Source organism: Oncorhynchus gorbuscha, linkage group LG02 (assembly GCF_021184085.1).
Source record: "Oncorhynchus gorbuscha isolate QuinsamMale2020 ecotype Even-year linkage group LG02, OgorEven_v1.0, whole genome shotgun sequence".
Taxonomy (NCBI): Eukaryota; Metazoa; Chordata; class Actinopteri; order Salmoniformes; family Salmonidae; genus Oncorhynchus; species Oncorhynchus gorbuscha.
The window spans coordinates 60,520,165-60,544,258 of NC_060174.1; the positions used below are offsets into that span (position 1 = coordinate 60,520,165).

At 42.8% G+C, this 24,094-nt stretch overlaps 1 protein-coding gene and 1 long non-coding RNA gene across 2 annotated transcripts in view; both read left to right on the forward strand.

The window, feature by feature from the left end:
* The window catches only part of LOC124005687, a 72,021-nt gene extending 49,330 nt beyond the window's left edge, over positions 1-22,691 (forward strand). The window contains exon 3 of the long non-coding RNA XR_006833678.1: positions 22,542-22,691. This is a non-coding gene — a long non-coding RNA (uncharacterized LOC124005687). The remainder of the gene's footprint in view (positions 1-22,541) is intronic.
* A 28-nt stretch (positions 22,692-22,719) lies between these two features.
* Positions 22,720-24,094, forward strand: part of LOC124005691 (bifunctional heparan sulfate N-deacetylase/N-sulfotransferase 1-like) — a 36,555-nt gene continuing 35,180 nt past the window's right edge. Inside the window, exon 1 of the mRNA XM_046315162.1 lies at positions 22,720-23,518. Coding sequence (XP_046171118.1) covers positions 22,964-23,518 — 555 coding nt within the window. The 5' untranslated portion in view covers positions 22,720-22,963. The remainder of the gene's footprint in view (positions 23,519-24,094) is intronic.

Below are 24,094 nucleotides of genomic sequence, written 5' to 3' on the forward strand. Positions count from 1 at the left end.
CTGTGAGAGCTCCTGACGTTTTAATTGGTAGTGCTCGTGATACCTCTCTGGGAAGGCAAATCCTATTGCTTTCCTTTACAATCCGTCTCTGCCTCCTATACGCTTGGATCACGACGAGCCGATGTGTCAATCTTGCCGTTCCTTAGCTTATTTCCCTTTCTCTTAAACCTTTACCAACCTCTGTCTTCTGGTCCTAGTATAGTATACTTCCTCCTCACGCTCTCTCGTCTGTTCACTGCCTGTTCATTGTTTACAGCTAATGGGGATATGGAAGCTGACAAACACTAGTGCTGTGGATGTTTTCCTGTAGCAGGACCCTCGATAGAGGTGCGCACATACACCCTCTTTTCATTTTAAAATGTATATTAAAATGTATATTAATATCCTGCCCGGGTTAAATAATGCACACGTTCTTCTAGAATGAATTGAGTGTCATCTTGGAACATATTTTTGTATTTGTCTGCTGTTTTTCATGGCTGTATAACAAGGTTACCAGTATCTGGTGATGTCTGTTCTTCCACCTCTCTGAAATTAAGATTAATGAGGAAGTGCGGGTGCCAGCTGGGACCAAAATAGATTTTGTAAATTGGCTCTCTGCTGAAGTTTAGAGGGGGGACAGTGGGATGAGCAACATGCTTTCTGTAATTCTCACCTTCTAGCCTTACAACGAACACACATCCAAGCTAGTATGGGTGAGTTCTCCGGACTGCATTCCTTCCTAGCCCTTTTCCACAGAAATCGGTTCCTTATTGCTGAACTCCCACAGAGGCCTAGGTTGTATGTTTGCTTCTCCCACTAAAAATCTTGTGGAAAACCAAAGCTTAATTCCACATCAAACTACAGCTGATGATGGCTGCCTCTGAGGTAGAGGGGAGCTGATTAACTTATTGACGCTACCCATCCCTGTTACGGGATCATTTTCGTCAGCAACCGCTGAATAGCATAGCGCAACAGTCAAATAATATTAGAAAAAATAATATTCATGAAATTACAAGTGCAATTTTGCAAAACACAGCTTAGCCTTTTGTTAATCCACCTGTCGTCTCAGATTTTGAAATTATGCTTTACAGCGAAAGCAATCCAAGCGTTTGTGTAAATTTATCGATAGCCTAGCATAGCATTATGTACACTTAGCATCAGGAAGCTTGGTCACGAAAATCAGAAAAGCAATCAAATTAACCGTTTACCTTTGATGATCTTCAGATGTTTTCACTCACGAGACTCCCAGTTACACAACAAATGTTCCTTTTGTTCCATAAAGATTATTTTTTTATAGCCAAAATACCTCCGTTTGTCGCGTTATGTTCAGAAATCCACAGGAAAGAGCGGTCACGACAACGCAGACGGAAATTCCAAATAGTCTTCATAATGTCAAACATTTTTTATAATCATTCCTCAGGTAGTTTTTAAAATATATATTCGATAATATATCAACCGAGTGTGTAGGTTTTTCAATAACAGCGGGAGGAACAATGGCGTCTTTACTCTGTAGTGTAAAAACCCACTCTGAGAGCCCACACCTATCCACTTACGCAATGTGATCTTTCACGCTCAAATAAAAGCCTGAAACTGTGTCTAAAGACTGACACCTTAGGAAAGCCAGAGAAAAAGGAATATGGTTGATATCCCTTTAAATGGAGGATAGGCATGCATTGGAACAGAAGGGTTTCAAAATAAGAGGCACTTCCTGATTAGATTTTCCTCAGGGTTTCGCCTGCAATATCAGTTCTGTTATACTCGGACAATTTTCTATCCTAAGCTGTCAATTATATGCATATTCTAGCATCTGGTCCTGAGAAATAGGCCATTTACTTTGGGAACGTTATTTTTCCAAACATAAAAATAGTGCCCCCTAGCTTTTAGAGGTTAACTGGAAATTAAAACAATACAAACGGTTCAGAGGAGAAAGTTAAGCCTATTCATTTCACGGAGTGGCTCTGGATTGCTCCACTAGACAAATTATGTGCATTGATTGCAACAAAACACAGGTAGGCTATGCTATAGTTTAACACCATTTGCTAAAAATATTTGCTCACTGTACATAATTCAAAACAACACTAACTCCAGACCTAAATGCATATCCCCGTGAAACCGATTGAGATCAAATGGTTGGTATGTAGATGCCACATGGGTGTTTCACTGGTAAAAACTTGAAGAATTATCATAAAAAAATGTACTGAAATGGGAAGGGAGGGTGACCGCAACAATTGGTGCGTAAAGTAGAGGTTTTGAAACACAACGCAGATTGTGATTCGGATCTTCAGATTTTGGGTGAAAGGGACCCAGGGTGGTGGGACGTGGCGGCTACCTACAGATCTGCAGCCTCTGCCATGATTTAATACAGTGCTATTGTCTCAGATCCTCTTTTCTTTCAGGAAGCAACCTGATTAACTGAGGTGGTGGGCAAATGAACCAGGGGAGGTTTTGAGTTTCTTAAAAGGGTTTTAGTTTAGACATCCGGGTTGTGTCTCGCATAACGGACATATCTGCACACCCACTCTCCGAGCAATCCACTTAAGGAGTCCGCATGCTTCCCAGCCGAAACAGTTCGATAGAGTTCGTGCATATTAGATGAATTCTTGACTATTTTGAGGAAGTGCATACTGGCTACGGCGTCTCAAAATGGGCAAACGGTACTATTGCTGCTTTTTCTCTTTCTTTTTTTTAAAGGGAAAGGTCTTAAGGGAATATGCGAGCACACTCGTTTGGTTCGCCTAGCCGACTTCAGCTAGTCGGCAGCCCAACTGAAAGCATGCTGACGACTTAAACAATCATGTTAGCCCTGGTCTAATCGCCGGTAATGGAACAGATGGCTCCCTTAGGCTTATTTAAACAAAACCCCCAACATGGGTAAAGAAAAGGCATGTATGTGTGTGCTGTTTGTGCAGTTGGTTCCAATCAATAGAGCAGGATGTGAAGCTATGGGATCAGGATAAGTTTAGTTGTGTGTGTATGTATACATCGTCCACTGGGGGGGCCCTACCTGGCATCACTCAGACTGCTGGCTGGCTGGTCTCAGCCAGATAGAAGCTGTTTTAATGAGTTGTTGTGCGTTGTAATCCAGGCGGGTCAAGGGCACAGCAATGTCTAGGGTGTCATTATAGGGATTATGAAGGAACCATTTTAAAGACCTTTATCTCATACTGGTCCGGGTGTGTAGAAGTGCCACTGCATGCTGGATAGTGCAGTCTTGTCATTGGTTAACAAAGGCAGATAGACTTTGTATCCTCCCAACCTCTCTGAAAATAAGATGTTAGGTGTGACTTGCCACAACTCCAATGACCGTAGCCTGAATCTCTCTCAAATTCAGAGGCCATAGCAACAAAAAAAAAAGTGGCAATGTCCTCTAATAAAGGTAAGATTTTGTGTGTTTCCCCAGCCTGCCTCTGTCTCTGGGTGATATCTGTCAGTTGTTTAAGCAGCTATAAATAGCGACCTTTTTGCCGTGTTGTGCAGCCTAATTAAGAAGAAGGGGGACGAAGGTGCTCCCAAGCATCTGGGCTTGGCGCTGAATGGCTACCCCGTTCATACACACTAGTATTTGCTCACCGCTTCCAATTATCCCCAGTAACGTGGTATGTCTTATGTGATCCTCCAACATCCAAGGGTACTCCCACAGGAATCACAGACTGAAGTTAATACAACTTTAAAGGAACAATCCGTGATAAATATTTTTTTACAAAAGTTTTTAAAAGAATACAAAAAAAAATGCACATAACAAAATAACAAATTCAAATAAATCGCCTCCCAATATCTTTCTGAAGGCTGGGGAAGAAATATACATCCCACTTTTAGTATAGAAGAAGAATGTAGATTTGTGTCTGTCTGAGACAGTCATGTTCCAGTCCTCGCTTGATTTATGGTAATAGCTCTGGCGTTGTGTTTCCAGAATCAATTTAGCCAGTTAAAAATTGGACACAGAATGGCTAAATGGTTCCTATTGCTGTTCCCTAAGTAATTGCCTCGGTCTTCGCTCCTAGGGGAATACTTTTGACAGAGACAGTGGATGGAGATGAGGGTCAGCAGGTTTAACATGCAGATAAGGGAAATGATGGCCCGCAAACAGATGTTTGACGAACAAATCAGTCCCCCAAAAATAAACAGTGGGCCTCTGTTGAATTTCAAAGTCTTGATGTTGACCCTCGACCACAATTATTGCCCACCTTTGAGCTCGAACCACTGTGACTTTGACAGCAAAAAAAAAGATGCATGTAAACCCGTTTAGCTTTGCTTTATGCGCATGGTCTTCTAAGGGTTAGACAGGAAGAAGGTGAGAAAAGGGAGCACTTCTGCTTACTCTGCTATGACTTTTAATTGAGGTTAGGACTGGCCGAATTATGGCCTAAACTCACCAAACGCGAGCATGCGAGGCATGTGTGATTTATTTTTAGAATGCCTTGTTTTGAATTATAATGACCCAACCGAAGTTGGCATGCGTGTTGTCCGCTTTGACGCCTCACGTAATTAGAACGTGTCTCTATTTTTGTTTCATCACTGCCGCAGTAGTCACACAAAACAACGAACTATTTTTATTTATTTTTTAGCTCATTTGATTTGGAAGAGGTAGCATATACAGTGCATTTGGAAAGTAGACCCCTTGACTTTTTCCATATTTTGTTACGTTACATCCTTATTCTAAAATTGATTAAATTGGAGGGGGTAGGGGAGGGGGTTCTCATCAATCCACAGACATTGACCCATAATGCAAAGCAAAAATTGTTTTAGAATTTTTTCAAATGTATAAATAAATAAAAGAAACTGATCACATTTACATTAGTATTCAGACCCTTTACTCAGTACTTTTTTGAAGTGCCTTTGGTAGCAATTACAGCCTCGATTCTTCTTGGGTATGACGCACTCTCTCAACCAGCTTCACCTGGAATGCTTTTCCAACAGTCTTGAAGTAGTTCCCACAAATGCTGAGCACTTCTTGCCTGCTTTTCCTTCACTCTGCCTTCCAACTCATCCCAAACCATCTCAATTGTGTTGAGGTTGGGTAATTGTGGAAGCCAGATCATCTGATGCAGCTCTCCTTCTTGGTCAAGTAGCCCTTACACAGCCTGGAAGTGTTGGGTCATTGTCCACTAAGCGCAAACCAGATGGGATGGCGTATCGCTGCTGAGTGCCGTGGTAGCCATGCAGGTTAAGTGTGCCTTTTCATTCTAAATACATCAGACAGTGTCACCAGCAAAGCACCATCACACTTTCTCCATGCTTCACGGTGGGAACCACTCATGCGAAGATCATCAATTCACCTACACTGCGTCTCACAAAGACATGGCGGTTGGAACCAAACATCTGAAATTTGGACTCATCTTCTGTATACCACCCCTACCTTGTTACAACATAACTGATTGATTGGCTCAAACCCATTAAGAAGGAAAGAAATTCCACAAATGAACATTTAACAAGGCACACCTGTTAATTGAAATACATTCCAGGTGACTACGTCATGAAGCTGGTTGAGAGAATGCCAAGAGTGTGCAAAGCTGTCATCAAGGCAAAGGGTGGCTACTTTGAAGAATCTGAAATATAAAATAGATTTTTATTGAACACTTTTTTTTTGTTTACTACATGATTCCATATGTGTTCATCATTTTGATGTCTAATCTATTATTCTACAATGTAGAAAATAGTAAAGATAAAGAAAAACCCTTGGATGATTAGGTGTGTCCAAACGTTTGCCTGGTATTGTATATTGTGAACCGGTCATAAAAAAAATAAAAAAATGTTTCAATGTTTTTTTTATAGGCCATGTCGCCCTAATTGAGGTGACAGACAGAAATGATCACTTGCACAACATAAGGTATAAGGCATTTGAAGAGGCGGCAGCACCGCCTCTTCGTTGCGTACTGCATGATGGGATATGTTCTAACTCAACAACACGACTATCCCACAGCGAAATTCCAGTGGAACGCTATATTCTTTCTTTTTCAAATGAAAATGGAATTTGAAAGAACAAGAGTTGGCCCTTTGTGTTTGTTGTTGTTGTTGTTGTTGTTGTTGTTGCTCTCAACCTGTTGTAGTGGACGTCACGTCAACACTCCTCTCAGATTGACTGGAGACCTGAGCGCCACAGCAGCAGGTGGATCGGTTGTACCCACTGGAACTGATTTAGTCTCTTACCTTTTTGTTTCGCCGTAGTGCTTTATCGGAGTGTGACTGCATGCTGGAACCACATTTGCTACATCCGTCTCTAGCCGCAGCAGTAGTTGGGATCGGTCTGTCTGTCTGTCTGCTTGTCAGGCCATCTGTGGGTGCGATATTTCATCATGGTCACAGATGGATTGAGTGCGGCCCAATTCAATTATGCATTTTATGACAGCCAAGTGGTTGTTGAATGCCACTGGAATTCTGACGAGTGCTTAGCAGTTATGGAAAGGCTGTTTTCAGTTTACGGCCTCTTTTTCACGTTTCATATTTGTGCTGTTTCAGTAGAGCATTCAAAGTGAACTACATTGCACAAGCGTGCAGTGGTGTATCATATTGGATTTAGACCCAACCCCCCCCCCCCCTCCCCCGGTCTTTATCTCTGAAAACACAGACGTTTTCCCCTGTCCCCTGCCCTACTTTCTTTTTCATTTCGGGAGACAAACAGGACACCTCCAAACGGGCAGTAATCCCCTTACCCTCACGCCGGAGTCAGTCCATAGGGGGGTTATGTCAGGGGTACAGCTCACCGGGTTAGCACCGTCCCAATGACAGGAGATTAACACACATTAGATAAGCAGCGGGGTGGGCTCTCCGCTCACACCAAACATTGGCCATGCTGTGCATGGGGGGGGGGGAACCCGCTCCTCTGTCCAAGCAAGTCCTCTCTAAGGGTTGGCAGAGGGACCGGCAGAGCAGTCGTGGTGCTTATTGACGAGTGGGTTGACCCATAACCCTCAGTCCCCGCGGTTACTGTATATCCACGGGGCCGGGTTTAGGGTCGTGCCATATTTGTGTGGATGGGTGGCGGGCAGATAGAATAAAGAGAAAACGATACCTTTAAAAAAACATTTAAAAAAGCTTTAGGGCCTTAATGTACGTGTGCCAAGTAGCCTACAGCCTAACGCCAAACGCTTTTGGGAATGAGAAGAGAAAGTTAACATTTTGTCCTTTTTAGCCTCCGCGGATCAACGTCGGAGTTGAATTCAATAACAGGAAAGCTGCGAAACGGAGAGTTGAAAATAAAGAAGGGTAAGTCATGTCATGTTTGGGCTAGATTTGATGAAGTGGTACAAAAAAGGTTGATATCAGTGATATGTGTGACGATTTGTGAGGCGCGATACAAAGTTTGACTTGTCACAAGATGGGGACTTCAAATAGCCCTTTTGGCACATCAAGGGAACTGTAGCCTACTGTTTAGATGGGTACATCTGGACACTGACTGTAGGTCTATAACCTCTCACATAACCTTAATATTCACTCCCAACAGAATGAAGCATTCCTTGTAGTACAATTATACACCAAATGTAGGCAAAAATTATATTTCTTTCTTCACAGAATTCACAGTTAGATACCACCTGTAGAGGTGCTGTTTTATCCACATCATAAAAGCTGTTTTTTTGTGTGTTTAAACCACATAAAATATGTATCCAAGCCAAACTGAAGTCTTATTAGAAACATGTTGGGTCATTTTCAAAGCTTTCTATTTCCTTTACAACCGGTCAAACGGATATCATTTTGGGCAGCAAATATTTGATTTTATTTACATATATATATAAAATTAAATATTTATTTTTCTCCCCAGTCCCAAAACGTCTTTGCTCCGCAAAAGAAGCAGAGAGGACAGAACTTTACCGACGTCAACTAGATTGAAGCACTCATTTATCGATTTATGACATCATTCTGGTGAGCAAAGGGTTTATTTAGTATGCTAGGGCAACTTGTAATGACGGAAGAGAAACGGCATGTTCCTAATTCTAGGCAAGTTGACTAACAAATAGCCTACCAAAATGTTTAAAATGATAAACGGATACATATCTAAATCAGGCAAAAATAAATCCTGCATCCTCTGTCAAAATCGTTCCGCCATCTGACTGTAGAATACAGTCCCTTTTCTCTATCAGCAGTTAGGGTCCGGGTCTCAAGATTTTCACTATCACAAATCGTTGCGCAGTTATGGGTGGGTTATTAGCAATTGCAGGCGGGTGAACAAACAGCTGACCCGTGCACCACTATTGGTGGTACAGTGTGTGCTGGGCTGGCGGACTGTGTGTGTTTGTCACCAGATGTAAGCAGCGTGTGTGTGTGTGTGAGCTCAGAGACCAGCTTAGTGAGGCTGGTGGTGAAGTGGTGCTAAAGCTCAGAGAGTAGAGCAGAGCGCATGTGGAGGTAGGCAGCAGCATTAGCTTGGAGAGTGGAGCACGAACAGAGAGTGGCCTGGCAGGGGCACACACATGCTGCTGGAGGGCCCTCGAAGGTGCAGAGGTGGACATGGGAGGATCGAGCTCTCCAGATGCGCTTCACAAGGTACTGTGGCTGATGCTTTCCTGCAGAGTAGCTCCATTGAGGAGAAAAGGGATTGATTGGTCTTATGGAGGCTAGGCACTTACAGTTCCTTCAGAAAGTACTCACACGCCTTGACTTTTTACACATTTTGTTGTGTCACAGCCTGAAATGAAAATGGATTCAATTGAGATTTTGTGTCACTGGCCTACACACACTAACCTACAATGTCCAAGTGGAATTGTGTTTTTAGAAATATTTACAAGTTAATTAAATGATAAGATGTATTGTCTTGAATCAAGTATTCAACACCTTTTGTTATGGCAAGCCTAAATAAGTTCAGGACAAAAGATTTGCTTAACACGTCACATAATAAGTAGCATGGATTCACTCTGTGTGCAATAATGGTGTTTAACATGATTTTTGAATGACTACCTCATCTCTGTACCCCACACATACAATTATCTGTACGGTCCCTCAGTCTAGCAGTGAATTTCAACTGCAAAGACCCTGGAGGTTATCCAATGCCTGGCAAAAAAAGGGCACCTATTGGTAGATGGGTAAAAACAAAATTAAAAAACGTAAAGGGGACATTGAATATCCCTTTGAGCAATGGTGAAGTTTTTAATTTCATTTTGGATGGTGTATCAGTACACCCAGTCAAGACAAAGATACAGGTGTCCTTCCTAACTCAGTTGCCGGAGAGGAAGGAAACCGCTCAGGGATTTCACCATGAGGCCAATGGTGACTTTAAAGCAGTTAGAGTTGAATGGCCATGATAGGAGAACTGAGGATGGATCAACATGGTAGTTACTCCACAATACTAACCTAAATGATAGAGTGAAATGAATGAAGCCTGTACAGAATATTCCAAAACATGCATCCTGTTTTCAATAAGGCACACAAGTAAAACTGCAAGAAATGTGGCAAAGAAATTAACTTTATGTCCTGAAAACAGTTATTTTTGGAGCAAATCCAAGACAACACATTACTGGGTACCACTCTTCATATTTGTAAGCATGTGATAGGATACCCATCAACAGTGATAGACGGCAAAATCCTAGAGGAAAACATGGTTCAGTCTGCTTTCCAATAGACACTGGGAGACAAATTCACCTTTCAGCAGGACAATAACTTAAAACACAAGGCCAAATATACACTGGAGCTGCTTATCAAAAGGACACACAATGTTTCTGAGTGGCCTAGTTACAGTTTTGAATTAAATCGGCTTGGAAGCCTATGGCCAAGACTTGAAAATGTTCGTCTAGCAATGATCAACAACCAACTTGTCAGATCTTGAAGAATTGTTTGAAATTATAATGTGCAAATATTGCCCAATCCAGGTGTGCAAAGCTCTTAGAGACGTACCCAGAAAGACTCACAGCTGTCATCGCTACCTAAGGTGATTCTAACACGTATTGACTCGGTGGTGTGAATATTTATCTAAATTAGATATTTTGTTGTATTTTCATTTTCAAAACCTTTTGCCAAAATGTCTAAAAACATGTTTTTCCCTTTGTCATTATGTGGTATTGTGTGCAAATAGAATGGGTGAGGGAAAATGTTTTCATCCATTTTGAATTCAAGCTGCAACACCAACAAAATGTGGAACTAAGTCGAGGGTTGTGAGTACTTTCCGAAGGCACTGTATGTTCTCTCTGTAGGCTTATAATGAACAAATGTTATTCACTGGTTCCCATTGAATCCTTTAGAGTTCAAATGGATTAATTATGTTTACTGGAAATGTTTTGGACCCATCTATGCAGGTGTCCCATGTTGGACACCAGGTTGTGGCCACTGACTCTGCTCTGTCGGTCTTCATCTGCCGCTTGTTTGCGCATTTTGCTCTCGTCTAGATAAACAGGATTAGATATTTAGGATTACACTTCCCTGACCCTCTCCGTATTGTGCTGGTCTAGGCCTTTTCAGATTTGCTAATGCTTTGTTTTAACCCTGCCTCAGACCCAGAGGTAACTACCAACCCAATGACACATTGATTGATATCCAATTGGGTGGCTGATGACCTGGGGAGAAACAAATGATTCTGTGTCTCACAGCATTTGAATGGATATTGGTTTTATATTCAGTGGCTTTTCTTGTCCGTTTTTGAAAATTGCTTCTCCATGGGCCATTTCATGGTACACCTTTTTAGAACAGCCTAAATCTGTGCATAACAATAAGAAATTGCAGTATTTAGCAAGTAAGAATAGTGACTGCGCTAAACGAATGGCTGCGTGAAGGCAGTTAAACAGTGTTGTGTTTGTGGCTGACTTTTATTGCCAATTAATAAGCAAGTGAGGACAACGGTGTAAGAACCTAGGGATTTCATTTAGTTTTTCAGTCCTACCATAGTAAAGACGACACACTCTAGTAGTTATTATGGTGCTCTACATTCATGGCATATCCTATTAAGAGGCACAGAAAACTAAGAAATTCCTTTGTGCGATAGATAAAAGTTCAGCGCTGGGATTTCAGGCTCCTCAGTCAAACAGATTTAGATGCTATCAGAAGGCATTGGCACTCTTAGTACCATTTTTTATTTATTTTTATTTTTTTACTTCTGTTTGTTACAGCGGCTGATCGCATTTCTCTGCACGATCTCGTCTGAAGTTTTGCAGTGTCTGTTTTCACGGGTAGCAGTTGCCAGCTCTCCACAAGATAATTCAAATTCATATGGAGACCGCAGACTTTGTGGTGATGTCTGATATAGGACACAGTTTGACTTCTGCGTTCTGAAGGATGACGTGGTTGTGCTCTTCCTTAGAAGTGGTAGCTGGAACAGTTGATCCAACCAAAAGCTTTTTTGTTGTTTTTTTTGTGCCTCGTTTTCACATCGATTATGTCCTCCCCCTATTTACTTAACCCTTTACACTTGTGGGAATTGACCTATATGTTTCGTGCTAAATTGTCATATTTTTTACGGAAGAAATATGGAATTCAATTGCTACCATGGTCATTTATGCATTGGAAGGGAACAGTTTGAGGATAATGGGGAAATAAAATGAGCGAGGTGCTGAATTTTAGACCGGCTGTCAAGTCAAAAACCCTTACAGCGCTGTGGAGCACAGAGCCGGAGCTCTGACGTCATGCATATCATGTTACTGTAAGTCCAATGTAGGCGTTTATCTGTGCCCAAATCTGCTATTTTCAACCCGTATATGTACAGATACTGCCCCACAGTCAGCAATATTTATGTTCTTCATGTATGTGTTGGCAGAAAAATTCCTCACTCGTGTGAGACTTCTATGGTATGCCGAATATCTCAACTCTGGTCCATGTGGAGGATTCCAGACTCTCGTAAGTCATATCCCTCCCTCTGTGATGTACCTTGACCTCAACATGCATTCGGTCTGGGTCCCTCTGCAATGGCTATTCACCTGGGTCGTGTTTAGCCGTAGCAACCCGTTTGGTTCCTAACCCATCGTAGTTAAGCTGGTCCATCTGTAAACCTAAGCCACCGTCTTATTACCCATAACCCAGACAGTCCAACGCTGTGATGCTTCAGAAACGTTCACAGTTTCTAGTGAAGTGAGTCAGACCTCGGTGATGATAGTAGTTTGTCCGAAGCAGAAACATTCACAACTTACAGGGAAATGAATCAGACCTACGTGATGATAGTAGTTAGTCCGAAGACTAATTAGCAGCAACTATCCCAGTGCCTTAGAATACAGAGCCTGGCTAATTGCACATAATCAGTGGCTGGCAGTTGCATTTTAGTACAAGCATTAACATCATGAGCACATTCCTCACTCTACACCAGCTCTCCACTATTTCATTTCCTTTTAGCAACGTATTGATTGCGAGAGCTGCAATAACACAACCTCTGGAACAGGAAGCAACATCCGTGTCCACATCCTGCTTTTGAAGAGGTATTTTCTAAAGTGTCTCTCACAACATGCTGCTCCTCCATCATCCTGCCGCCGAACCACTCCCTCTGCCCTGTGTCGACTAGATCCACCCTGACTTCTTCTTTTTCTTTAGGGGTACAGTGGAGACGAAAGTTGAGGCAGGAAGGGAAGCCCATTAAAACCTGCATTAGTCTCAGTCTGCTAACCCCCTCATGCTTGAGCAAGGACCGGATTCTCAGTCCGTCGTCATGTGCTTCAAACAATGTATGTCATTGTGAAATGGCACTGGGCCCAGGGGGAGTAGGCCAGGGTACACATTGTGAATCTGAAGTTGGGGCTGCCTGAGACTAGGACAACGCAGTCCTGCAAGGCTAGCCACACAGGGCCAGCGGCCAGGGATTGTCTTGTAGCCCAAGCCTCTGGCGCAGTTACCCACGGTGCTCATTACAGGAAGTGTTCCGGTGTTACTGGCTCTACGCTCCAATCAGTGGCTCGCTAATAGTGTTGAGGTGCGACACCTTTGTTTTTTCACGTTACCTTTTTCATTTCAGTAGCCCGTCTCCACTGTCCAAATTTGCTTTGAAAATAAAAAAAAGAAAGGATTGAGAAGAAGCCTTGACTAAGATGAAGCAAAAGGCAGAGAGGCTTTGAAGACTCGATCTTTGAACTTTTTTTCTGTCTTAAATTATTCCACTGTGTCATACAGCCCCTCGTATGCAAGGAGAACTCCGTCTCCTAAATGTGTTGATATTCTAACCTCTTCCCTCTTCTAGTCTCTATTCTCCAATAAAATCCCATTTGATTGGTTGAATCAGATGACCAGTAATTCCAGCACATTAAGATCTCTGACCGTCTATTACATTCTAACAACGCGATTGATTAGGTGCAGCGGCGTTCCAATTTGAACTACTTTAATAAGGGTAGTTGATACAGATTCCTCACATACCTGAGGTTATCCTGACATTACATTCAAACAATTAAAATAGGCGGCCTACGTTTTAAAATACAACTTCTTGTCCTCGTTTTGATTAGCCACATTAAAGATGATATTCTTGGAGTTGGTGGGACATGAGTCCATACTTAATGGCTCTCTCCACATCTGTTCCTTAATGTGTCGTAAGGGCCTTTATACTGTATGTGGGTCAGGGGGAGAGCTAAGAGCGTATTGCTGTCCCTCTCTAGGAACACATGATGCATGACGTATGTGATGCCCTGAGGGTAGGGTGTGTGTGTGTGTGTGTGTGTGTGTGTGTGTGTGTGTGTGTGTGTGTGTGTGTGTGTGTGTGTGTGTGTGTGTGTGTGTGTGTGTGTGTTTTTTCCCGGAGGCCCCCAGCTCCTTTTCACGTCTGTCAGAACTCTCTGACTGCAAGAAGAAAATGAAAAAAAAAGGACTTTGGGAACTTGGGAGTTGGTGACTTATTGGTAAATGTCAAGGTCCTCATTTCCCCACATTTCTAACAGTCCTGTCCCCCCACCCCCACCATCTCAGCATTTTTGGTATGTCATTGTAGAGGCTTTAGAAACTTGTGACACAAAAAGCCATTTGTGAGCGTTGGTGGAGTGAGAGGTGTGTTGGTAAAATATTTAAAAAAAAATATGCCATTTAGCAGACGCTTTTATCCAAAGCGACTTACAGTCATGTGTGCATACATTCTACGTATGGGTGGTCCCGGGGATCGAACCCACTACCCTGGCGTTACAAGCGCCATGCTCTACCAACTGAGCTACACAGGACCACAAACAGTGACGCAAACAGCCAGTCTCTACTCGTGCTCATTTGACGTTGCTCCTGCTATTATTACTAAAGGTATCGTTGCTCAAAGTTAGGATCGACTCTCTGCGCTATAGATACACATAAGACTCAAATGCCAGGAACACCACTCTTTCCCTTCCGTTTTCCCTGTTTTTTTTTGTCAGCTACATGGAACAAAAGGAACACTCCTGAAAGCCGTTGTCACTCGCGCCTTGTAAGACTATCTGCCGTCATTTCAGCCTGGTGTTCAGTTTCTCAGAAGAGACAATTGATGTGAAGGAAAAGCGAGGTGTATTGATCTGGAGGAGATGTGAAAATTCTGTTATTTTGCCTGCTATTTGCCTTAGGCACTGTGACTCATGTCACTTACAGTGCCTTAAGAAGGTATTCACCCCCATTGACTGTTTCAAAATGTTGTTGTGTTACAGCCTGAAGTTAAAATGGATTAAATGTAGTTTTTTTGTGACTGGCCTACACACAATATCCCATAATGTCGATGTGGACGAATGTTTTTAGCCATTTTTACTAGAGGTCAACCGATTAATCGGAAGGGCCGATTAAATCTGTATTTTTGGACACCGATTTGCTGTTTTTATTTATTTAAAAAAAAAAAAATTATGTATTTTTTAGTATTTTATTTAACTAGGCAAGTCAGTTAAGAAGAAATTCTTATTTTCAATTACGGCCTAGGAACGGTGGGTTAACTGCTTAGTTCAGGGGCAGAATGACAGATTTTCACCTTGTCAGCTTGGGGGATCCAATCTTGCAACCTTACAGTTAACTAGTCCAACGCAATAACAACCTGCCTTTCTCTCGTTGCACTCCACAAGGAGACTGCCTGTTACGCAAATGCAGTAAGTCAAGGTAAGTTGCTAGCTAGCATTAAACTTATCTTGTAAAAAACAATCAATCATAATCACTAGTTAACTACACATGGTTGATGATATTACTAGATATTATCTAGCGTGTCTAGCGTATAATCTGACTGAGCATACAAGTATCTAAGTATCTGACTGAGCGGTGGTAGGCAGAAGCAGGCACGTAAACATTCATTCAAACAGCACGTTCGTGCGCTTTGACAGCAGCTCTTCGTTGTGCGTCAAGCATTGCACTGTTTATGACTTCAAACCTATCAACTCCCGAGATGAGGCTCGTGCAACCGAAGTGAAATGGCTAGCTAGTTAGCGCCCGCTAATTGTTGTGTTGCTGGTTCGAGCCCAGGGAGGAGCGAGGAAGCTATACTGTTACCCTGGCAATACTAAAGTGTCTATAAGAACATCCAATAGTCAAAGGTTAATGAAATACAAATAGTATAGAGGGAAATAGTCCTATAGTTCCTATAATAACTACAACCTAAAACTTCTTACCTGGGAATATTGTTAAAAGGAACCAGCACATATTGCACTCTTACTTTCTTCTCCAACACTTTGTTTTTGCATTATTTAAACCAAATTGAAAATTTATTTGAGGCTAAATTAATTTTATTGATGTATTATATTAAGTTAAAATAAAAGTGTTCATTCAGTATTGTTGTAATTGACATTATTAGAAATACACAGTTTTTATTTTTTTTTATATTTAAATCGGCATCAGCTTTTTTTTGGGGGGGTCATCCAATAATCGGTATCGGCGTTGAAAACTCATAATCGGACGACCTCTAATTTTTACCTATGAATTCAAAAATAAAAGCTTATTGACTCTCTTCAAGCCCTTTTGTATGGAAAGCCGAAATAAGTACAGTAGTAAAACTGTGCTTAACAAGTAACAATAAGTTGCATGGACTCACTGTGTACAATAATAGTGTTTTGAACATGATTTCTGAATGACTGCCTCATCTCTGTACCCAACACATACAATTATCTGCAAGTTCCCTCAGTTGAGCAGTGATTTTCAAACACAGATACAACCACAAAGACCAGGGAGGTTTTCCAATTCCTCCCAAAGAAGGGCACCTATTGGTAAATAAAAAAATAAAAATCAGACATTGAATATCACTTTGAGCATGGTGAAGTTTTTAATTACACTTTGGATAATGTATCAATACACCCAGTCACTACAAAGATACAGTTGTCCTTCCTAACTCCGTTTCCAGCGAGGAAGGAAACCACTCTGAGATTTCACCATGAGGCCAATGGTGGCTTAAAAAACCCCATATATATAGTGTTTTAATGGCTGTGATAGGAGAAAACTGAGGATGAATCATTACTCTGCAATACTAACCTAATTGACAGAGTGAAAAGAAGGAAGCTTGTACAGAATAAAAATATTAAAAAATTAGCTTTTACAAAGTATTGACACATAGGGTGTGAATACTTATGTAAATGAGATATTTCTGTATGTCATGTTCAATACATTTCTAAGAACATGTTTTCACTGTCATTATGGTTGAGAGAATCTATTCAATCTGTTTAATTCAGGCTTTATCACAACAAAATGTGGAATAAGTCAAGGGGTGCGAAATACTTTCTGAAGGCACTGTATCTCTACTGCCAGAGAACAAGACGACACAGATATTCAAACCTTATCCTAGAGCTGGGACAATAAACCGACCATACCAATCACTTATTCGCCGTGTGTTGCCAGGACAACAACCTCTCACTCAACGTGATCATTGTTGACTACAGGAAAAGGAGGACCAAGCACGCCCCCCATTCTCATCAACAGGGCTGTAGTGGATCAGGTTGAGAGCTTCAAGTTCCTTGGTGTCCACATCGCCAACAAACTATCATGGTCCAAACGCACAAAGACAGTCGTGAAGATGACACGACAAAGCCTATTCCCCCCTCAGGAGACTGAAAAGATTTGTCATGGGTCCTCAGATCTTTAAAAAGTTCTCTACAGCTGCACCATCGAAAGCATCCTGACTGGTTGCATCACTGCCTGGTATGGTAACTGCTTGGTCTCCGACCGCAAGGCACTACAGAGGGTAGTGCGTACGGCCCAGTACATCACTGGGGCCAAGCTTTCTGCCATCCAAGGCCTCTATACGGTGTTAAAGGAAGGCCCTAAATGTTGTCAGTCTCCAGCCCCCCTAGTCATAGACTGTTTTCTCTGCTACCGCACAGCAAGCGGTACCTGAGTGCCAAGTCTAGGTCCAAAAGGCTTCTTAACAGCTTCTACCACCAAGCCATAAGACTCCTGAACAGCTAATCAAATGGCTACCCAGACTATTAGCATTGCGCCCCCGCCCCCCTTTTTTTTACACTGCTGCTACTCTGTTTATTATCTATGGTTAGTAACTTTGACTCTACCTACATGTACATATTACCTCGACTAACTGGTGCCCCGCACATTGACTGTGTACCGGTACCCCCTGAATATAGCTTCGCTATTGTTATTTCACTGCTGCTCTTTAATTATTTCTTACTTTTATTTGTCATTTTTTACCCGTCAATTTGTTTTGACTTAACACTTATTTTTCTTACCTGCATTGTTGGTTAAGGGCTTGTAGTAAATAAGCGTTTCAACTCCTATTGTATTCGGCGCATGTGACAACAAAAAAACAACGCATTTCATTGCAGGATTTTGCTGGTATCGTTCATTACGTTTAAGTCGCCTGCGCTAGTGAAATGTGACATTTTGAAGTGAAATAAGTTAGCTAATACGGGTGACTGTTATAAACGTATATTTTTATTTATCGCGTGAATTCAGGCAATTTATCACCATATGGATTTTTGTCCATATCGCCCAGCTCTACGTTTATACTTAAAAAAAAACAATTATAAGCGCTTTAGCTATAGCTACCTTGTGTAGCCCAGACCCGTCCTACAGTAGAACCTACTGTCTATGACGGAGCAGCTGTTGCACTCCCATGTTTTTTTTGTTTTTGGGGGGTGTATCCCATTTTGTTTCACTTGACAAATGCATTGTGTCATCTGAATCATACTGGGGTTTTCATAATCCTTTACACATTTTAAAAGGGTTGGCTACTCCCGTCGCGGCGTCTGCCTGGTGCATATTAAATAACTTGTGTATGAATAGCAGAGCCCCTGTCCCTTTTTTTAAATCCTGGTCCAGATGACATGGTGACAGACCTTCACGTCATTCTCTCGGGCCACAATGGGAGCCAAGTGACAGGTATTGTAGTTGGAGCTTAGACTCTGGGTGTGGGGGCTGGGGAGGGGGCAGGGAGTGTGGTTGGAGCTTAGACTCTGGGTGTGGGGGCTGGGGAGGGGGCAGGGAGTGTGGTTGGAGCTTAGACTCTGGGTGTGGGGGCTGGGGAGGGGGCAGGGAGTGGGGTAAAAAAAAGAGCTCAAATGCCTGCACGTCATCCTTAGGACCCCTTCTGGAATTTACTCTTGCTTTGTTGCTTCCTGAAACTAGCCCCTAAACTTTCTGATGGGGATATTGGATCCTGCTTAACGGACTCGAACACGAACAGCTGCGTCTCACACCGAAGGGAGGGCGACTCGGGCGTCTTTCACATGCTCTGCTCCCAGCACCCTTTTGAAGTGATGAAATGGCTTTCTCCCTGGCCCTCCTCTCCTATCCTCTCCATGGCCTTGCCTGTGTTCATCTTTATAAATGTACTTTTGTGCTCTTTCTTTGCTTTGCTATTCATGCATTTTTATCCCCGTAACCCCTGTCAGGCTTTGATTCTTTGTTCCATGCTCTTTTCCCATGCGCCCTCCCACCTTCCATATATTAATGGATCTGTGGTAACTGGCTGGATCCCACCTCAGGCACGCTGGATCTTGTTGTCTCCCCTGTCACCTCAGCCCTTTCCAAAGTTTGAACAAGCTCTCGTTTTAAGCTTGTGTATTTGTCCTCTGAAAATTGGTGCTTTGTAGAGGAAGACAAAAAAAAATGAGGTGCGGCCATTCTAAACAAGCAACCCTATAGAACATGCCCAGGCAGGTTAAATGTACCAGTTTTTGTGTGTTTGAATTTTTGGGGGTGGGTAAATAGAAGTTCTGTTTTCAGATCTGTGTTTGTTAGCTTCACTACAGACTCGCTCGACCTTTTTGGGGGTTCATTTCAAACCGGAATGTCGTAACAGATTAGGCTCGTTGAAACATTTCCAGCTGAAATGATACAATGACGTGACCCTGGATGGGTGCTTGGTTTCCGGAGACATGATGGAGACATTGCGGACGGGGCTGTCCATCCTGGCAATGATGCAGGCTTCTAGAGACTAGAGGTCATTCATATTCTGCTCCACCCCCTCTCTTTACTTGTACCACACTCGCTTCTTAAAGTTTTTAGTTTTTGACTTTACGGATGGGAAAAAAAGTTCCTTTTTGAAGTGAATTGAAGAGCGCAGGGATCATTTTGTGAAAGCCCCTGCTAATCAATTCCAGCGGCTGTCATTACCCTGTAATCCAGAATTGGCCTGTCCCGGATCCTCTTGGTATTCTCTGAGAGGAATGCCTGAACGCCGGGATCTCGTGACATCAGCACATTAAATCACTGACTGGGTCTTCTGCTCTCCTTTTTAAAAACCCATTATACATTTCTCTTTGTCAAACGGTATGAAAAAATGATGCGGCAGCACCAGTCAGAATCAGCACCTTACTGCACGTGTTGGAATGCGCCTCTTTCTAGGGCAGGTATCCCCAAACTGGGGTACGCACAATGCCGTCTGGGGTATAAAAATGTGATTCACATTCAAAAAAATACAAAAGTTCTGTTTGTTTTCAAACGGGGCTACACATTTGGGTGATGTTTTTTTTCTCGCCTGAATAGCCTTGTTTCGCTGCCAAAAATAAAATGAAACTATTTAGTGTTCAGCGAAATAACACAATGTCAAATACAGGTAGCCTAGTCAAATAATGAACATCCAATCACATTAACCGTTACTCTCTCGCGGGAATTCCACTAATAGCTGCTGCTCATTCTGTTTGCTCGGAAATTGATAAATGTTTTTTAAAGTAAGGCCCACATGCATAGACACATACCAGTACCACTTCTACCAGCAGTACTAAACCTGCACCTGTTGACGACACAAGTTGTTCTGCTTCCACGAGTACATCCAATGCTAGCATCAGTAATTCTACATATGTTGTTAGCCCAGCTAGCATGGATACGGACAGTTGTGAATTTGATGCAGCTGAAGAGCTACTGACCATTTACACGGGAAAGCAACCAACAGACAGGGACGTTGGACCATCGAAGAGGTGAAACTATGATGATTTGGGGTTCACTTATATTGGGAGTAGTGCCTTTCCACAGCCCACAGTGTGTTAAGTGCAGGAGTACTATCTCACAACTCAATGAAACCTTTACTCTTGTGCAGACATTTAGAAACAACTCATGCCATTTTGAAAAATAAGCCTCAAGTTTTTTGAGAGAGAATTAAGATGACTTTTGAGTAGTAAGACGTATAACAGCAACAGATACCATTAATAAGAAGGGGCTAGAAGAATCTTATATGGTGAGCTACCGAGTGGCTAGGACAGGCAAGTCCCATGCGATTGTGAAGGACTGCCGCGGATATAGCTGGGACAATGCTGGAGGAAAAGGCCCAAAAAACTACAGACGATGCCTTCATCAAACAACACTGTTTCACAATGCATCAGTGACATGGCAGGAGATGTTTTGAAACAATTACTGCTTTGCAAAGAAGCCTGTGAATTCTATGCGTTTACAGCTGGATGAGTCAACAGACCAGGGCCTGGTATATGTCCGTTACGTTTATGGGGGGGGTCAGTTAAGGAGGACATCCTCTTCTGCAAACCACTGGACACCAGGACAACAGGAGAGGATATTTTTAAAGTCCTGGACATCTTTGTGACTTCAAATGGACTTTGGTGGTCAAGATGTGTTGATATGTGTACTGTACTACAGCATCACCGAGAGGCTTTTGCTGCAAAAGGAATGCCTGACTACTTGAAGGATGTTTTGGACACTACAGTGAAAATGATTAACTTTGTTAAAGCAAGGCCCCTGAACTCTCGTGTATTTGCAGCACTATGCAATGATATGGGCAGTGACCATTTAACGCTTTTACAACATATAGATGTGTGCTGGTTATCAAGGGGCAAAGTATTGACACAATTTTTTGAATTGAAAGACGAGCTTAAAGTTCTCTTTAATGACTATAACTTTCACTTGTCTGACCGCTTGCATGATTACCAGTTTCTCACACGACTGGCCTTTCTGGGAGATGTTTTTTCTCGCCTGAATGATTTGATTCTTGGATTACCGTGATTCTCTGCAACTTTATTCAATGTGCGGGATAAAATTGAGGCTACGATTAAAGGAGTTGAAACTCTTTTCTTTCTTTTTTTTGTCTGCATTAACAAGGACAACAACACAGGTCTTTCCATCATTATATGATTTTTAGTGTGCAAATGAACTCAAGCTTAAGGACAATGTCAAATGTGATGTAGTGAAGCACCTGAGTGAGATGGGTGCGCAATTACTCAGGTACTTTCCCAAAACGGACGACACAAACAACTGGATTCATTATCCCTTTCATTCCCTGCCTCCAGTCCACTTACCGATATCTGAACAAGAGAGCCTCATTGAAATTGCAACAAATGATTCTGAAATGTAATTTAATCAGATGCCACTGCCAGAGTTCTGGATTGGGCTGCGCTCAGACTATCCTGCCTTGGCAAATCGCACTGTTAAGACACTGATGCCCTTTGCAACCACGTACCTATGTGAGAGTGGATTATTGGCCCTCACTACCATGAAATCTAAATACAGGCACAGACTGTGTGTGGGAAATGATTCCAAGACTCCAATACAACCCAACATTGCAACCCAACCCAATTGTGTGTTTCAAGCACACCCTTCTCATTAACATGTGGTGAGTTGTTCACAATTTGATGAACAAATAAAGTTTTGTATGAAAAGTGCTAAATAAATCAAAACTATTGATTTGATTATTTGTGCCCTTGTCCTATAAGAGCTCTCTTTCACTTCCCATCAGCCGTGTTGTGACAAACTCATACTTATGTTTAATAAATATATCGTGTGTGTGTGTGTGTGTGTGTGTGTGTGTGTGTGTGTGTGTGTGTGTGTGTGTGTGTGTGTGTGTGTGTGTGTGTGTGTGTGTGTGTGTGTGTGTGTGTGTGTGTGTGTGTGTGTGTGTGTGTGTGTGTGTGTGTGTGTGTGTGTGTGTGTGTGTGGCAGGCTTACAATGATGGCAAAAAACAAAATTTGAGATTGCGTTAACCCTGGTGCTAGAGGGGGGTACAGCTGGAGGTTGAATGTTTGAAGGGGTACAGGACTATAAAAAGTTTGGGAACCACCGCTCTAAGGGATCTGATATTAGCTTGTTGATGTCCCTGGGAGCATGTGGAACATTTTCCTTGAGCAATCAGGTAGACACGGGCACAATTCCAACACATTTTGATCAGTGTGGCCTAAGTTTAGGAGAGACTTTTAGTTTATTCAAAATGGATGTCATTAAACAACATTTAAAAAAAAGAATGAATTAAAGATGCAATCAAGAAATGCAGAGTGGGATGGAGGGTGAGCTCAGTAAAAGGTGGAGAGAACTGGAACACTGAACAGTCCTATTCTCAAATGTGTGTATGTTTGTCTTTGCCTTCCAGGTCTCCAGGAGAATGTTTTGGGGATGAACTGCTGGAAGAGCAGCACCTTGCTGGACAACCCATCTGACCCCAGAGAACCATCTTTACACCTTCGCCCCTCTGTCAGTGCTGCGGAAAGCCTAAAGACTTAGTGTGAGCAGTTGGAGCTCGGGGTGGGGGGGGGGGGGGGGTGGGGAGGGCAGGGGACCTGGGCTGGTGGATGGAGGAAAGGCACACATCCCTTCTGCCAGCGAGCCACCCACCCACCCTGATGGTGTCCCCTGCCCATGTTGCTCCCACCACCCCTCTGCAATGGTGACATGAGAGTATGTGACTTGAAGGGGCCTATTGTATTTTGGAAGAAGATTCTCTGCCACCTCGGAAGCAACTGCTGCATTCCGATTGCTTTCACCTCAACTCTGTGACTGATTCTGCGCAGGGTGATGTTGCTGCAGTCATGCGGTCGCCTCCGGCGGCTCTTCCGTCAATCTCACTCCCTCACTCTCCAGACCAGCCTGCTGCTCCTCTTCCTCTTCTGCATGGTCAGCGTTCTGGTCTCCGCCTACTTCCTCTACGGAGTCAAGCGGGAGCTGGAGCCTGCTGCGGGGGGCGTAGGAGGGCCAGAGGAGGGCACTGCCGACTGGGACGACCCTCGGGCCACCACGCCCTCCACCTCCTCCCGAGCTCTCCCTCCACGCACGGCCAGGCCCTCAGACGCGTCACGCACCGACCCTGTGGTGCTGGTGTTTGTGGAGAGTCTGTACTCCCAGTTGGGCCAGGACATTGTGGCAATCCTAGAGTCCGGCCGTTTCCGCTACCGGACCGAGATCGCCCCGGGGAAGGGGGACATGCCCACCCTGACAGACAAGGACCGAGGCCGTTTCACGCTGGTCATCTACGAGAACGTCCTGAAGTACGTCAACCTGGACGCCTGGAACAGAGATCTGCTGGACAAGTACTGTGTGGAGTACGGAGTGGGCATCATAGGCTTCTTTAAGGTCAGTACTGTGTGGGTGGTAATGAGCGTCATAGTGACTCAAAACAAATTGACTTTTTGAATTACTCTGCCATTTTAATGAATGCCCCTCCCCCCTTCACAGTTCCTAAATAAGTGCATTTAACAGACTGTCATTGTTAGAATCTTAATATCACAAAAATAATTTCTCTTATCGTTAAATTGGACATGTCATTTTATTCCCCCCCCCTTATTTTTATTTTTATTATTTCACCTTTATTTAGCCAGTTAGACCAGTTGAGAACAAGTTCTCGTTTTACAACTGCGACCAGGCCAAGATAAAGCAGAGCAGTGTGAATAAACAACAACAGAGTTACACACAAACAAACGTACAGTCAATAACGCAATAGAAAAATCTATTTACAGTGAGTGCAAATGTAGAATATTCTGGAGGTAAGGCAATAATAAGAAATAATTACAATTTAGCATTAACACTGGAGTGATAGATGTGCAGATCATGATGTGCAAGTAGAGATACTGGGGTGCAAAAGTGCAGGAGGATAAGCAACAATATGGGGATGAGGTAGTTGGGTGTGCATATATTGGCTGTGTACATATT